General features: G+C 40.6%; 3 protein-coding genes across 6 annotated transcripts in view; 2 read left to right on the forward strand and 1 right to left on the reverse strand.

The window, feature by feature from the left end:
* The window catches only part of LOC137290323 (arrestin domain-containing protein 1-like), a 31,866-nt gene extending 27,590 nt beyond the window's left edge, over nt 1–4,276 (forward strand). The window contains exon 8 of the mRNA XM_067821156.1: nt 241–4,276. Coding sequence (XP_067677257.1) covers nt 241–1,178 — 938 coding nt within the window. The 3' untranslated portion in view covers nt 1,179–4,276. The remainder of the gene's footprint in view (nt 1–240) is intronic.
* A 194-nt stretch (nt 4,277–4,470) lies between these two features.
* On the forward strand, nt 4,471–6,963 carry LOC137291948 (uncharacterized). Its single transcript, XM_067823501.1, has 2 exons — nt 4,471–4,487; nt 6,054–6,963. Exons 1-2 carry the CDS (start codon nt 4,471–4,473, stop codon nt 6,961–6,963), a joined length of 927 nt encoding a protein of 308 aa, XP_067679602.1.
* Nucleotides 6,964–7,595: 632 nt separating this feature from the next.
* LOC137290324 (regulator of G-protein signaling rgs-2-like) overlaps nt 7,596–17,598 on the reverse strand; it is a 110,935-nt gene continuing 100,932 nt past the window's right edge. For 2 of the 4 annotated variants that reach the window (XM_067821157.1, XM_067821158.1), the window contains exons 4-6: nt 15,032–15,087; nt 14,453–14,619; nt 7,596–12,608 (exon numbers count right to left, since the gene is read on the reverse strand). In XM_067821157.1, the coding sequence (XP_067677258.1) occupies nt 12,438–12,608; nt 14,453–14,619; nt 15,032–15,087 (394 nt within the window). In that variant the 3' untranslated portion in view covers nt 7,596–12,437. The remainder of the gene's footprint in view (nt 12,609–14,452; nt 14,620–15,031; nt 15,088–17,598) is intronic. The other 2 variants (XM_067821160.1, XM_067821159.1) reach the window with 1 other exon arrangement.

The raw sequence follows: 17,598 nt of genomic DNA on the forward strand, positions 1-17,598 counted from the left end.
GAACGTTCCTCATGCATAAAGGTTATTGACACGAATCACCACAAGAAGACCATTGACCCCAGACGTAGACATTATTGAGATTACTCGTTTGTAATGAACTCCAATCTTTTCATTAAAAGTGGTAAAGACTTTTACCGATAATGTATAAAACGAACTTAAGCGATCGCGATTTAAGCAGTTTGTTACATTAAATTTGATTTCGATATGTCCAAGTTCTTACTGAGTTTCATACTCTCTCAGATGTAGCGGCCGACTACGTTGAGGGAGGCATGTACATCAGCTCGGAATTCCAGCTAGGACAGGTGTACATGGGAGACGATGAAGACTCGGACACAGACAAGGAGATTCTCTACCGCCCGGTCTATGTATGTGTTCCGCACAAACGTCCAACACCGAGACACAAGACCAGAACCTCAGACATCAAGAGAAGTACTTCTCCCAACTCGACAGATGCTCTGTTGCCCGAGGCTGCTGAGACTTCCCATGTCCCAACACCTGATGATAGCTCTGTTCGAGACAATGATGTTCGAGTGCAGGTTGATAAAGATTCGGTCAGTATCAAGATAGTCAGGGATACTGAAAGTACCACTCCCAAAGCTGAAGATCTGATGTCCAAGGATGAACTTCCAACTGCTGCTAAGGATGAAAGGAAAGATTCGCACACAGATGTCATGTCCATCCCTATTGTGAAGGAGTATTGTGTCCAGCAATTGGAAAGCTCGGATGTTCTCAGATCGAAGGATGATTCTATTCAAATCACGAAGGAATCTAATGCTGTTATTGACACTACGTTTCCAAACGATCAATCGGATAACAAAGAGTCAACAAATAAAGGTCCTACAAATGTACCCGTCGTCGCGATGTCCCCTCTCACCACTACGGACAACACCAATACAAGCAAAGTCAAGCAGGACACGAGCACAAGTGTATCGAGCACAGATGGTACTGTGTCGACTACCAAATGTAAAACAACTTTCAGAGAGGTCCACGAAACGTCCTCAGCTTTACTGGTAAAGACAGTTGAGACTGTGAAGGTAAAAAATGTCGTCGTCAGCACCAACGAGACAGAAGAACGCGAATTCAAAATAACTAAAAGCGAGCATTCCCATTCAGACGTCAGCTCACACAGAGCACAAGCTGTTCCCTCAGCCCTAGAGGAAAAGACAGAACGAGTCTGATACAAACAGGGACCGTCTTGACTGTTGTGATTTTTCTTGCAACCGTCTTATCCAACATTCCGTAAAATCCGATAGTGCTGTTTGGTGAATACTTTATATTGCATGTGGCCAATCCAATTTCCATCTTCAATAAATCAAATCGGCATGACCATGAAGTGTCCCTCGTGATACGTTGTGTGTGAATTACCCAATGCCATTTCAGGACTTGTTAACAGTTCTGAGAGACGTTGAGTTCACAGCATGTGAACCCTCCCACGACCTTCAAGTGAAATGACCACAAACCTTGCTCTTAACATCCCACGTTGGAGGTGTGTAAATGCGACTAACAGCTGACAGGGAAACAGTTTTATACAACTCTGGAACCTACAACATGTCTTATGATGTTAATATCTTGCCGAAATACACAGTGTCCCTAGTGAAGACTGATGGGTGGACGCGCTTTCTCCTCTGGAGAAACGTCATCACCTCAAATATAGGCGCGGATTTCTCTGTGTGTGCTGGAGAGAAGTCCATCACTCCCATTTTTGTATTTTTGCAAACTGTTTTTGTAATCCATCTGTATATGTCTTGAAGGAACCATGTGCAGTGTTCCAACAGAGTTTGAAAATGTGAACCCCACAAAGAACCAATGGCTAAATCACGTCGAACCAGCAAGCATTCCACCATCATGCCTTCACCTTGTTGTATGCCGAGAGTGCTTGCATCTGTATAATGGGTCACAACAAATAAACAGTGCTTGGATAATATATTAAGGCGCTTGAAAATCATACTATTTCACTGCGAAATGTATATCTGGTTAGGCATACAAAGTATTTCAGTGTTCAGGTGCTATGCCAGTAGCATATATTGACGTGTAAGTAGTTACTTGAGTAATTATTATGTTTTTTTTCACTGTAGCCTTAATTATTACGCCATAGGTGTAATTTCGCCACATCTGTTTCTAAACTTCCGAAGGCAAAGTTGTGTACAATTGCCAACGAGATTTGACCAAACCATTACCCAAATATGATCAGAACGTCACTGGGCTGGAAACAGTCGTTGAAGCACTATTTACATAAAATCCTTAGCCTAGATTTTCAAAGCTCTCTTAGCGCTAAGATTGTCGTAAGTCGGTGTTAATGTATGGTACTTACGACTACCGTAGCGCTAAGAGAACTTTGAAAATCTAGGACCCTTCTTCTCGAAACGTTCGCATCCTTAAGGATTGTTAATTTTTATTTTGGCCAGTGGGTTTAGGAAGTTCGTAGGGCTACGAATGTTTCGGGAATAGCTAGCCAGGGTCAAGATTTTCGAAGCTTTCATAGCGCCAAGATAGTCGTAAGTGGTCTATATTAACATCAACCTACGGCCATTCTACCGCTAAGAGAGCTTCGAAATGTAGGCCCTGGGCCCGTTCCACAATGCGATTATTATAACTCCCATACTTCAACATAGACTTACGATTGTCGTAGCGCCAAGGCGATTGTAACTCACATACTTTAACAAAGGCTTACGACTGACGTAACGCTATGATCGCTTTAGGGAACGGGGTCCAGCAGGGCCTAGAATTTCGAAGCTCTCTTACAGCTAAGATACATTAACATTAACTTACGACTATCTTAAGTTTCACAAAGCGACCGTAACGTTACGACGTAACGTCAATCGTACAATAAATTCAGTCGCAGCGATGTGTTAATGTTAGCTTTGTGAAACGGGACGCTGAATCGGGATACCCGTATCAATAATATCACTATCTGATGTCAATTTCTTACATGTTTCTTCCTATTTAACCGCTATTTCATGTCATAGTGTACCCGCTGTTTCCCGGTTGTCTTGTCACAACTGTAGGACTGGAATATCAGATCACGCTGCCAATTCGTGTGTTTGGGGCATCACATGTTTGTAATGCATTCCTCTTTGGACAGAACATTTGGCATTACATCAATCAGCCTATATACTAGTATATATAAATCATACTGCTTTATTTGGTATCTTTAGTTATTATCTCCACACATACACAGCTCCTAAAGGACTCAATCAGAACTTCGATATATAATTCGAGGGAGTAATATTGAAAGAATATTGCCTGAAACTGCATAAAAGCTTACTCACGACTTACTGCCAAAAGAAGTAACGTTTTTGATAATTTCGACACAGACCCTGTTGTCAGATCTAGGCATTGCACCAAAAATCTCATTAATCTTTCAATTAGTTCTTTCAAAAGGTATCCCTTGAAATAACGAAGATAATGATGTATGTGACGCACATTCTGTGACGATTAATTGCACTATTTTAGCACCGAATCGATGCAGACTTCCTATGATCGCAGTAGCGCTTTAATACATGTGACGTCATACACGTCATACGTGACGTCATCCGGCTTCCGACTTCCATAGTGTACATAGTAATATCTGTGTATTACTATGGCGATAATGATAATGTACACTAGGTAGCGTCACTACATTTATTAATCCCCCCCCCCCCCAAGTTTCTACACAGAGGGTGTGAAATTGCTTGAAACACGACAAGCTTAGTGGCTACGATCAGAAAAGTAGTACGTCAAAATCTGACCTTGGCCATCATCACAGAGTAGCCAATCACGGACCTGGAGCTTGATCCACGTTTATGTTTTTATTCGTTTTGTCTAATGAGTTTCCCATCCCTGAGTGTTAAAAAGGTTTTCACGACAGGACTAATGAATAACCATGTAGGAATAATGAACGCTTATGACTACACAAGCCTTTCGACTTGCTGTAGAGAATATTTCGATACATGCATGTGTAATCATTCGAAAAAAACGTATGTTTGAGAAACCCCTTTGGGATAAATGTGACAGAATTACATAATCCCTCGACTGCATTGTTGTATTTTAAGTATATATAAAATGTATATTCTCCGGAATATTATCTAAAGTATATAATCAAATTTCTACATTTGCAATACATTGTAGTCTCACGCTCAAAAGTATGTATTAAAAAATACAATTTGAGGGATGCTACTTTAACACTCACTTGACCACTGCTGTTCCCAGTGCTTCTTTGGTATATTCATATTCATATTGACCACACAGAACCCTTTACTGCTTGACCATTCCATGGAATAAACCTGATTTTACCATACGCTTCCACGTCTTTTCTGTCCAATAAAATACCATCTTGTTGGAACAGCTAGGGTGACATTGTTATGTGTGTTTTCAGGATGTGTTTTGAGTTTGAGTGAGTGAGCATGGTTTTACGTCGGTTTTAGCAATATTCCAGCAATATCACGTCGCGGAACACCAGAAATCGGCTTCACACATTTGCCAATGCGAAAAATGGAACTCAGGTCTTCGTGGGGGGGGGGGGGGGGGGAGGGGGGGGCTGTGGGGGTGTGGTGTGATCCCAGGTCTCAGTTCTTTAGTTATCTGAACACGTCTAGCTCTTCAGTTACCTTGAGTCTCCCGGATCTCCGTTCTTTAGTTATCTGAACACGTCTAGCTCTTCAGTTACCTCGGGTCTCCTGGATCTCAGTTCTTTAGTTATCTGAACACGTCTAGCTCTTCAGTTACCTCGTGGTCTCCTAGATCTCAGTTCTTTAGTTACCTGGACTCTCGTATGTCTCAGTTCTTTAGTTACTTGGCCCCGATTTGTCGAAACAAACTTTAATCAAATTTCAGACTGAGTTTGACAAAATGAAACAGCTGAATTTTAACTCAGTAGTATTTTACAATTAAAATAAAAACATACATGCTTAATTAATGTATCCACGCAAATTGTCTACTGTTTTTGCATTTAATATTAATTTCAGTTCATTCTGGGAAATGAATTTTCCCGTGGTTACTCAAACTTGAGTAAGAACTCAAACTTAAGTGAAAACTGAGACTTCAGTTTGGCTCGAAAAATCGGGGCCTGGACTCTTATGTATCTGAGCTCTTCGGTTCCCTTGTACTCCTTGTTCCTTTATCTAAGCTCCGGTATTACCTGTACACTAACCCCTGGCTCTTCACTTCGTCTCGTTACCCGCCATCAACGCTCCCTCTGTCTCAACTCTAGAGGACCCATTCCCCTCCATCAGCTCTCCGTCTAATCTCAACTCCAGCTGACCCATTCCCCTCCATCAATGTTCCCTCCATCTCAACACTAGCCGACCTTTCCCCTCCATCCACTCTCCCTGTCTCAACTCTAGCCGATCCATTCCCCTCCATCAAGACTCCCTCCATCTCAGCTCTAGTCTACCCATTCCCCCCATCAACGCTCCCTCCATGAACTCTCCCTCTGTCTCAACTATAGTCGACCTTTCCCCTCCATCAACTTTCCCTCTGTCTCAACTCCAGCTGACCCATTCCCCTCCATCAACACTCCCTCCATCTCAACTCTAGCCCACCCATTGCCCTCCATCAACGCTCCCTCCATTTCAACTCTAGCCGACCTTTCCCCTCCATCAACATTCCCTCCATCTCAACTCTAGCTGACCTTTCCCCTCTATCAACTCTCCCTCCATCTCAACTCTAGCCGACCCTTTTACCTCCATCAACACCCCCTCTGTCTCAACTCTAGCCGACCTTTCTCCTCCATCAACACTCCCTCTGTCTCAACTCTAGAGGACCAATTTTCCTCCATCAATGTCCCCTACATCTCAACTCTAGCCGACACATCCCCCTCCATCAACACCCCCTCTATCTCAACTCTAGCCGACCTTTCCCCTCTATCAACTCTCCCTCCATCTCAACTCTAGCCGACCCATTCCCCCCATCAACACTCCTTCCATCTCAACTCTAGCCGACACATTCCCCTCCGTCAACACCCCCCCCCCCCCATCTCAACTCTAGCCGACCTTTCCCCACTATCAACTCTCCCTCCATCTCAACTCTAGTCGACACATTCCCCTCCATCAACACCCCCTCTATCTCAACTCTAGCCGACCTTTCTCCTCCATCAACTCTCCCACCATCTCAACTCTAGCCGACCCTTTCCTCTCCATCAACTCTCCCACCATCTCAACTCTAGCCGACCCATTCCTCTCCATCAACTCTCCCACCATCTCAACTCTAGCCGACCCATTCCCCTCCATCAAGACTCCCTCCATCTCAACTCTAGCCGACCCTTTCCCCTCCATCAACTCTCCCTCCATCTCAACTCTAGCCGACCCATTCCCCTCCATCAACTCTCCCACCATCTCAACTCTAGCCGACCCATTCCCCTCCATCAAGACTCCCTCCATCTCAACTCTAGCCGACCCTTTCCCCTCCATCAAGACTCCCTCCATCTCAACTCTAGCCGACCCTTTCCCCTCCATCAACTCTCCCACCATCTCAACTCTAGCCGACCCATTCCCCTCCATCAACTCCCCCACCATCTCAACTCTAGCCGACCCATTCCCCTCCATCAACTCTCCCTCCATCTCAACTCTAGCCGACCCTTTCCCCTCCATCAACTCTCCCACCATCTCAACTCTAGCCGACCCATTCCCCTCCATCAACTCTCCCTCCATCTCAACTCTAGCCGACCCTTTCTCCTCCATCAACTCTCCCACCATCTCAACTCTAGCCGACCCATTCCCCTCCATCAACTCTCCCTCCATCTCAACTCTAGCCGACCCTTTCCCCTCCATCAACTCCCCCTACATCTCAACTCTAGCCGACCCATTCCCCTCCATCAAGACTCCCCCCATCTCAACTCTAGCCGACCCATTCCCCTCCATCAACTCTCCCACCATCTCAACTCTAGCCGACCCTTTCCCCTCCATCAACTCTCCCACCATCTCAACTCTAGCCGACCCATTCCCCTCCATCAACACTCCCTCCATCACATCATGGCTGACCAGGTGAACATGTCAGTAGTATACGAAACTCTTCATCAGTCAGATATTGATATCCAAGGGGATAAACCGATAGAGGAACACGGATAAATCTTGAATTATAAAATGAATGCTCTGAAATAATAATCATAATTAGGACATCTGTATAGCGTTGATCTCCACACAATGGAAAGCGCCCGATCAGAGAGTGCCTTGCACTGTCTCACAATGACCTGAATTCTGCGTAGTTTATGTGCCGTGAAATTAGAATCCCATATGAAACATCCCATATGTTAGATGTTATTATAGATATGGTGATCGAGTCCTTTTCCTTAATGCATGAAACAGGAACGTTGAGGTGTAAGTGATAAGTATCTTTATATTCAGTAATTTCTTTAAATCTGTCATCTATATAGATATAAATTTTAGTCTCGAAATAAAGTTATCTTATTTGAAAATATATAGTTACAAAAAAGGTAATTATAGTCAAACGGCACCCTGACCAGTGCTTAATTTCAAGGTAGATCTGAAACAATCTAGTCTTATCCAAGCACTCTAGACTCGAGTTGGTGTTGTTTTTCAAAAAATTCTCCGGGGTCCATGCGACAGGCAGATCACTCGTCATTATCACAAAGCCCTTACTAAGGAAAACAAAAACCACAAATTTTAAGGAAGTTTTAATCGATGACATAGTTTACATCATTGAATCATTTAATTCAAAACAACCACATTCATGACTTAAACAATCGATATAAATATAAATGTAATACCCTCTGGCATGAAATAATCTGAAACAATAAAAAGACAATTAAATCTAGCCATTGTACCACCAGACGTGGCAAGATACAATCAGTTACTCAATGCGTGAGACAGTATGCACAACATGATGACGTCACTTCCGGGACAGGAACAGCCCTGTCGAAAACGTCATCGGTCGTTGGCGTTACTTCATTATTTCGTGGAAAACGTAATTTCCGGTATGTACAAAAATGTGTGACGCATGATAGGGATGAATTGTGTCCTTAAAACATGAATTTACAACGCCAAGCATACTGATGGTAGAGTCTAGTAGTTATCATAATAAACCTGGCCACACTTTACAACGAAGAAACTGACGCGTCGAACTGAACAGACTTAGTATCAGACGAGTCAAGGATTTTTAACAAACAGAAATGGCCATCCTCCAGTTAACCAAACAACACATTCATGGTCTTCTAAAGTATTCTAATAAAGGACCTTGGTAACGGAGATATCAAAGGAGCCTAAGATTCGCTTGAAACCATGCCATACATACTTTCCATTTCATTCAACAAAAGCATGTTACGATTTCACTGAAAGTGATTTTTTTACTTTGAAAATAGAATGGAAACGTCATGTGTTTCGTCGAATACGTGACCCGATCTCCTGCTAAAATTGACATGAAGAGTCTTAAGCATCAGTTATACCAACCATGTTCATTGCGTGAAATATACACATGTACATAACATGATCAACAGGGCTAATCTAGGGCTGCGGTACCCGCTCTCAGTAATGCCATTTGACCATTTGATTGGACATTTCAGTGTTGATCCAGTCTTGACTTGCCGATAATGAAATATCACCTTGTGGGCAAGCATTGTGAAAGACGAATTTAGGAAAAGAAGGAATATTCACGAATATTGATGAATATTCTTGAGTGTCGCCCACTTGTATCAAGACCCGTTGCATATAAGAATATTTAATTTTGATATAGGATCCAGACACCCCTAATGATATGAATATGAAACAAACGCAGCGGAAGTCACAGTTCCGAGATTAAAGCAGTCCTTGAACACAAACATCTCAAGTCACGTGGTGACTGAGCCCTCCTCCCTCGCAAAGTCTCGCCCTGACATATCAGAAGAGAGATTTCCCCGTCCCTCTCAGAACCTGAACACAAAATCTCGTTTCGCAAAGAGCTTATAAAATCCCGACTGTAACCAGATTGCAAAGTCTCGCGATAACCAGAAATAAGCCGAGATGGTACAATCTCGAAAGCATGTGAAACGAGACTACACATCCGTTGTTAGAATTATATAGGGTAATGACATCTCGGTTCGGTTACTGTCAAAGCGAGACTCGAAAGGTGGTGGACTTTGAGTGGTGAAAAGATATGTCTTATTGTTGGAATGAACTCGAGGAATATAAATAAACACACTATATGAGTTTCGTTGTTGAAATATCGGAATTGTACAGCGCTAAATGACAAAGGTCAGGGAGTGCATTAAACACAGTTATAACGATGAGATACTCGTAACACAGCACATCGGTATTAGTTTTGATTGTTGAATCAGAATTTTCATACTGAGATCGCCGACAACAAGCAAATACAGAACGATACACACAGTGTGGCCATAAGAGAATAAAATTTATATTGTAACCAATTTTATCACAAACTTTTATTATGAAATGTTCCCCGCCACATACTATGCGGCAAAGAAGGCTGGACAACACATTGCGCATGTGCACACTTCATTGCGCATGGCGATATGAGTAACAGAAACATGAGTAATAGAAACAGAATACACTGGGTATGAGGAGGGAGCGTATCATAAACTGTAAAAACTAAACACAGTAACAAAATAATAATTAAAAACAATAACATTTGCATCTAAATGTACCTCGTGACAATCTGAATATTTGATGATTTAGGAATTGACGAATTCGTAAATCCAATTTTCAACGTTTTTCATTCACAAGCAACAACCTGAACGCTTACAACTGACTGACCAACGAAAAAAACCTAGACGGATAATTACACTTCACCGAAATCAACACAATGTTGAATCAAAACACAAACTGTGACAATGAAAACACACAAAGCATTTTTTTTCACAGGACTTGTAAAGTAGAATACGTTATCAACACCAAGAGGTAAAGGGTATGTATGTTCATTTCATTGGTTCTATATACTTTACAATGTCCATCACATGCTGACATGTGATCCATTTCAGTTTGACGTCAGCTGATCAGTCAGTGTAATTGACAATACATATAGCACACACATACACTACTGTTTAAAACAAACGTTCCTTTGTTCATGACCTGAATGCGGCGAGTTCGCAACATGTTCTCGATCATCGGGATGTTTGTTAGTGCGCTACTGGCCACAACAACCATTCGACAATCCCAACTGAGGCGAACAGTGCGCGTCCCGGTCGCGATGGACTTCCTGACAGTAGTGTATTTCAAAGCTATGGTGCATTATGGCAATGCAGTCATCTCAAACAGATCGTAGAATGAACAGAGCCTCATGATGATTGGTGCTCGATGCGGGCTGGTAAGTGAGACAGCATAGCCCTCATCGCGGATATCAATCACCAGATTCTGTTCGTCCTATGACACATAAGTCAACAAGTCTTCTTCAAGCGGTGACGAAATACATATAAATTCTTGATGCTATCACAAACCGGCATCCGTCGTTTATCATTGGGCAACAGTATACGATTTCTCTAATACATTAATCTAGCGAGCTCGTTTAGTGGTGTTGAGGCTTTGTGGATAAACCACACTTAAGGTCAAGTATCTAGAAATAACATATAACTATACAATGTCGAAGTGCAGTGTTAACTAGTAATGGTTTACAGTTTAGTGCAATCTGTCAGTTACAGCTATTCGCGGTTATGCCAAACCCGGGAAGTAAGAAAGAGATGACAAAATAATTTCACAAATCGAATGTGACACGTACGGCTGGTTCCAACGATCAGGGCCCGGTCCCTCAACGCGATCTTAGCGCTAAGTTGATCGTAACTCCAATAGTTTAACATAGCTTGGGTCCTGACGTGGCGCTTAGATCGATTTGAGGAACGGGGCCCAGCATCAGAACACGTTATATCACAAGACCACCAGAGTTTGGCAAACCTGTGTACCACTGTAAATCTTTCTCCAGTTTAAAGTATTACTTTATATTAATGATTGAAGCATTAATTACTGGCTCTTTCGGCATCCGACTTCTCATTACGATGGACAGATTCAACAATGATCTAAAGTAAAATGATTAAACTTAGAAGAATGAATATATTATAGATTGATCCATAATGATTTTTCATTCGTAACATTGCACCCTTGAAATAACTTTACAGACAGATTAAGATGAGAGAAATATAAAGAATATAATGACATGAAATAGATTAAAGATTATTTAATAAGTTATTGTTATCACAGATAGGTTTTACTAATGAAAAAAGCATAAAGCATTCTGTTTAAAGTTTCAGTGTTATCAGTTTAATTCTCAAAGGTGTTTTTAACTTACTTCTTGATGAATATCATGGAAATATTATCCGAAATAATGAAAATGAGTTTATGCGAGTAAATGTATTGAATGCATTTCAAAATGGAAATACAGTTTGGCAGCATCATAGCATACGATTTTGGGTATGCATTTTGACAATGTCTTGCATGGATTACCTCCCTTGCGATGAAACCATGAAAGTAAAATGGAAAAGAATGAAAAGGACAGGAACAGTACCAGAATCTGGCAGTACAATTTGTCGAATTAAGTTTTGGCTCCCTGGCATGTAACGTAAAATATGTCACATTTTGCAGTTTTGTCATCTAGGGAACCCCAAACACTACCTGCATCATCTAATATCCATACATTATGTAATTAATGTAAACTCGCCTGATGACGACAATTTTGAGTGTTTCCCTGATTCTAGAATTTATACATGTACCACATCAATGGACACTGTGTTCTGACCAATCCGAGACCATGTTTGAACTCTTATGTTTCAAACCTCAAAAACATTGCTTCTTACATATTGCACTTAATCCTTCTGCCTCTGTAGTACTTCATATAATCAGGACATTTTGTCAGGCAAGTTACTAATATAAACCGGATTTGTTTAAGCCTGCCGGGAAAAAAATCAAAATGGTGGACTGTTTTGCCTAACTGCCAAACTACACCCCATCAGATCACAAGTCAATTACTGTTTGGCATGATAAGTGAAAACTGTTGTGCTGTTGTCTTCTCCAAATTGAGCATACTCCACCCGTCATTAGGTGAAATTAACAACATAGGGACTGATAAGATACATTCCCCTGCCCGGCCTTTGTTCTGCGGATCCTCTGGTGGCGCTGTCTTCAAGGGCAGATAACTCTCAAGGTTTTGGTCCCTGTTGATTTACACATGAATGAGCCTGGCAGCAAATGTTGGCAATAACCTCTGTACATGCGCAGAAGGAAGCCGCTTTCACGCATTCGTGACTGGAGATCACTTGGAGCAACGTCCACTCCATTAGCGTACGACAATGAAACAGTGGGAGACGACTACAACGACATCCAACCGTTGCTACTCGCCACGACTCTTTCGCACTATCACCATGGAAATAAAAACATAACTGGAAGTTGCTGTACAGGGCTTTGTGGTGACACGTGACGACGCACGTGACCTGATGGGAAGGTCAAGGTCGCCCGACAGGAGTGAAGACTATTGCCTACACACATCACTCCTGGTAGAAAGGTACACTGTTAAGGTGATGATAACATTCATGAAGTTTGTTGAACAAGACGCTTATAGATCTGCGAATTTAGAAAACGTGGGTACGAGTCTCGATGCATTAACGTGTATATTTGTAACTGAGCTTCGTCAAATGTGTGAGGTGTTGGATCCACCATGTTTCTGTTGATTACTTCCCGTACTCTCGAATCTAAACTAACCTGAAACACAAAAGAAACAATGAATGTAAATAGCTCCATCCTTGAATATTGTAGGTGTATTAGGAATATTGTAATTTTCCCAATGACCATATAAAACCCAACTGAATATTTTGTTGAGCTAACTGTTCACTTAAGATATACGGCTGCATAAAAAATTAAATGTTTCTCGGGTACATTATTTTCAAAAGTGACGAGGGTGGTTGGACACTTTTTTTAAAATTTTTCATAGAAAAACAAGACAAAATTGTGTCTAGGGACACAGATGCCCCCGCTGCTGCAGGAAGCGTTCCCCACGTTGAGTGTGCTCTGGTGATTAATTTCTACTAAACAAGTTCAATATACATCTATGCAACTAGGAGATGCACACCTCTCGAGTCCCACTGAAATGCATGAATAAGCTTAATCAATTCTGTTGAGCAGTTTTTGTGGAGAAATGGATTGACTTATCCCCCAATTCATCAGAGAGAAATTCCACAAACTTTATCTAAGTTCAAATGTCTCTAAACATACAAAAACTATAAATTACAAAAGCAAAATACGAGGTGCACACTTTTAGAGTTTCTATAAAACATATATGTAAACTAAGTGAATTTTGTGCAGTGTTTACGGAAGTGGATAAAGTATACCCCCGTTGTATGGGACTATCAGGATGTGATAGAACCAAATTCAACTAAGTTCAAACTTCTGTAGAATTGAACAAGGTATGAGATGCACACCTTCAAAGTCCGAAAGAAACAAGTAGAAGCTCAATCAATTCAATTGAGCAGCTTTTGTGGAGAAGTGGACTTCATCCGATATAAGACTATATTCAGAGAGAAATTCAACACAATTTATCTATGGTCAAACGGCATTAAAATTGAAAAAAAACAAAACAAATAAAATGCAAAATCAAAATATGAGATGCACACCATTAGGGTCATTGAATGCCGTAGAATTTTTTTGTGGAGAAGTGGATGAGTACATTCCCTGTTCCATACGGACCCTAAATGCTCCCTGCCATATATGGCGGGGCATATTTCTTTTAGAAATACAACTTGGAAAGTTTAGCATGTGTTCTTACAGACAATCATTCTTAAAGTGGACACATGGATGATCGGATCGGAGCGCGGCCAAGTCAAACATATTTTTTTTAAAAAATGACAACAAAAATTGTTACTCGCACCGATGCCCGAGAAACATATCACTTTTTTATTTAGTCTAATACATATATGTTAACGTCAGTGACACGCTCTATTCACGTGAAAGTTTAGATGCATCCTAATTAGATGCAGTCAATAGGGATGCAGTTTCTAACCGCCATACTAAACGGTAAACAGGATTTCCAAAGAAAAATACATGAATAGGAAATCTTACTTTATTCAATCAATTCACTTGGGCGTATGCAGGTCCCTAGCCAACATCTCCTCGGGAATATATTGATTACACATGAATAATTACCCTCCCCTATCCAAAAGTTCTATTTTCTGGATATAAAACATACGCTGTTCATTACGTGTACATACCGCCGAGTGTGATATGTAGCATATGGTAGCTATCAATCGTATGCAAACGATTTGTACAAGAAGACGTCATGATCATCTATGCGAGACACATTAATCTTTTTATATATAAGGGGATGACGTAAGTAGGTATTTGACATCTATCCCAGAAGGCGTACATCAAGCGGGAGTCATAAATCTGATAACTATTAACGGGGATTGGCCACCTGCCCATATTTAACAGATTAACTATAGCAATTCTCTAAATTCCTTTCAGTGGTTTAAAATATTATTTAAAATAACAGTAATGACGTATATTTAATTACTGCTACAAAGAGAAAAACATCCATTGGCTCTGCTACATACCTCTTTGGGCGATAATATAGAAATGTAATCTTCGTATATCAATCGTGCCTTTTCTTCTACTAGTTCTGGGTTTTGTTCCTGTTTTAGATCTTCACATGCCTGCCAAAACAGCATGTTTTCCTCGCTGTATTCTGACCGCAAAAATTCCCTAAACACCTTCCGTCCACCTGAAATACAAGTTCAACATTAACGTTAACGTTAAAATAACGTTTAACATTAACACGAACCTTAAACATCATCATAAACGACAATATAAATATATTCCTTAACTCGACATGTTACGTTAAAATTAACATCCATTACATCATCGTTTACATAAATATCACCATGAACGTTATCATCAACTTTAACATCAAGTTTGACATCGACATGAAGAACAACGTTAACATCAACTTTATAGTAGAAAGATCACATTCTTTTATTGCAATTAGTAGTGTAGGAGAATGAGACAAAAAAGAAAAAACACATTATTTTACTTAAGTCAATATAACTTGTGCAAGATTCTATTTAAAAAACACCTAAAACGGTCATTTCCGTTTTAAGTACCAGTAAATGAGTAAATGATTGTAATGGCATTACTTTTCATCAGTTTGTCAAAGGACTCGCCCCAACTTTTCACTTCTTCTATCGTTGGACTGAAACAAACGAAATAAATGTTAGTACATATGTACATGTATAAAGAAGAAACGGAGAAAGAAACTATGTACTTTTACACTGTAAACAGTGGCCAAGGGGGTGGGGCGGGACACACGAAGACGCTGTTACGTAGAACTTTGTTTCTTTCCAACTGGTTCGTTTGACTAACACCGCATTCAGCAATATTCCACCTCTCTGACACCTCTAGTCTTGACTAGAAAATCCAGTGATCAACATTATGAGCATCGCTCTAGGCAGTTGGGAAGTACACACAAGTACGGTACTACAGCAACTGATTGACCGTTAACCTGAGTTGCATTTTAGAAGTTGGGAACTTACTTTATATTCGTGAGTGCGACGTTTCGATACAGGTACTTGTACTGTTGCCAAGCAGGTATGCAGGAAGTCATTCCTGTTGGACAACGTTTGGATCTGTATCTAAACGTCGCACTCTCGAATAAAAGAACTTTTTATCAATAAAGTTTAATCTGTATTGATTTACCGTTGCATATTTCACGGTGTTTTGAATATTGCATAATTCACCATACTGTATTGCATCAATACCAGATAACAACCAGTCTCAATAGCCTGGCCTTAGAGGGGAAAAAGCGGTGGAAATTATTCTTGAAGATCACTGTAAATTAGTGAATATAGCCTTTAGCCAGTTTCCGCTCAAAGTACATTATTTGTTTGGGTCATATAATACTATATAGATTCATTATGAAAAAAATGAACACATTAGCTCTGCTAAAACATATTGAAAGTAATCCCGGAAAATAACTTGAGTGAAATAAATGAAGAATATTAGATTTTCTTCACAATAGTATCCAAAACTCTGCTTCATCGTTGAACAATACACACATTGTTGTGGCTCTTTTATCGTCATTGAGGTTTCCACCAGTAACACCTTCAAGTGATAACTGAACAAAACAAAAATCAGTTGCCGTTTACAAGAAATGGGGTTCCATCATGATATGTTCAGGTCACGTGTTACTATAAGTCCTCTAGGATGTACGTATCGCTCGATAGCTTCCTCTAAGGTAGTGAAAGGCTTTACCCGTTTCCCCCCTTTGTTTCAGCTTTGGCAAAACTTTTTGCGATGGCAATTTCAGCCCGCGTTTCACCTGCGTTAAAACGTTTCACCAGTCTGAGTAATATGTACGTCAGTGACACTATGCCACCTGTGCTTGGCATTTCATCCCAGCCTTTTTTTGCTAAACGTTTTGGATCTAATTGTTTAACACCGACAATTGCAACAGTACAAGATTCTACTTATCTCAACGTTGTATTGACCCACCGTTGTTCTAACTACAATAATTCCTGCATCAAAATTTTAGTACAGTGGAATCTGTGTATTACAGACTGGTCTAGGACCGACTCATTTATCCGGATTATAAAACAACCCGGATTAGTCAACTTTTATCCTTTGTCGTAAACACTGTCATTATGAGTTACCCCCCTTTGTTAAGGACAACGGAAATTGTACTAAAAATATTAAAAACAAATGTTTACATTATCTGTGCCCTTCCGATATTTATAACTTGTATTTGTAGGGCTTCCCTGTAAACAGCTTGATTTACATGTGTCATACACATTGCTGATTAGTGACGGAGTAGGGTTTAAAAGTTACATCATGTGTGAGCGAGTAAATATTATGCCAATAATCAACAACAATCATGAGTAAATGAGGGAGCTTAGTTTTTCGTCGCTTTGAGCAATACTCCAGCAAGATCAAAGCAGAGAAAACATGAAATGGCCTTCACAAAGACTCGGGGAATCGAACCCGGTCTTCGGCATGACGAGCGAACGCTTTAACCACTAGGCTACCCCACCGCTTATATCATTATGTGTCAACTTACCACGGAGGTAAGTCCGAAATAATGCAGCTCTAAGACACATATCGAGACATAAGTCTCATTAACCTATTCAGACAATGACCTACAGTTCAGCCGATCCGAATTTTCTCTCGAGTGAAAGTGAAAATAGACGTCACAAACAACTGTGGTTAATTCCAATTCCTTGTTTCATCCAAAATGGTATTTACGAATGAATTTTAATTTGAAACTTTAATAACACTTTAACAAAGTTTAATAACTTTGTATACTTTATGTCCAGGTTCAGGCAGCATACCTTAACTATGAAATCACAGATTGTTCCTGTTTGATGAGGTAAAATAATTCACAATGTATCTGGCTCACTGCTTAAACCATTTATGTGTTATCGTGCGCTTATTCAGCGAAGTTCTGCAACGCAAAATGGGGATGATGTAATATCAGTTCCGTACCAGACCGCCAACATTTCTGGCGGCAGAACCTCGTTTTGAGATTTCCACGATTTCCAGGTTTGTCAGAGCTTGCTGTACGACAGAGCACGCTATACGACATGTTTGTTAGAAGGAGCGTAGCGTTGCAATATAAAAGTGCTTAAACTTATCAGATCATACTGATAAATATTTCATGCATCCTGTTAAATGACATACTCTAAAAATCTGGACTGGTTATCGCACTAAG

The sequence above is a fragment of the Haliotis asinina genome, chromosome 7 (genome assembly GCF_037392515.1).
Source record: "Haliotis asinina isolate JCU_RB_2024 chromosome 7, JCU_Hal_asi_v2, whole genome shotgun sequence".
NCBI lineage: Eukaryota > Metazoa > Mollusca > Gastropoda > Lepetellida > Haliotidae > Haliotis > Haliotis asinina.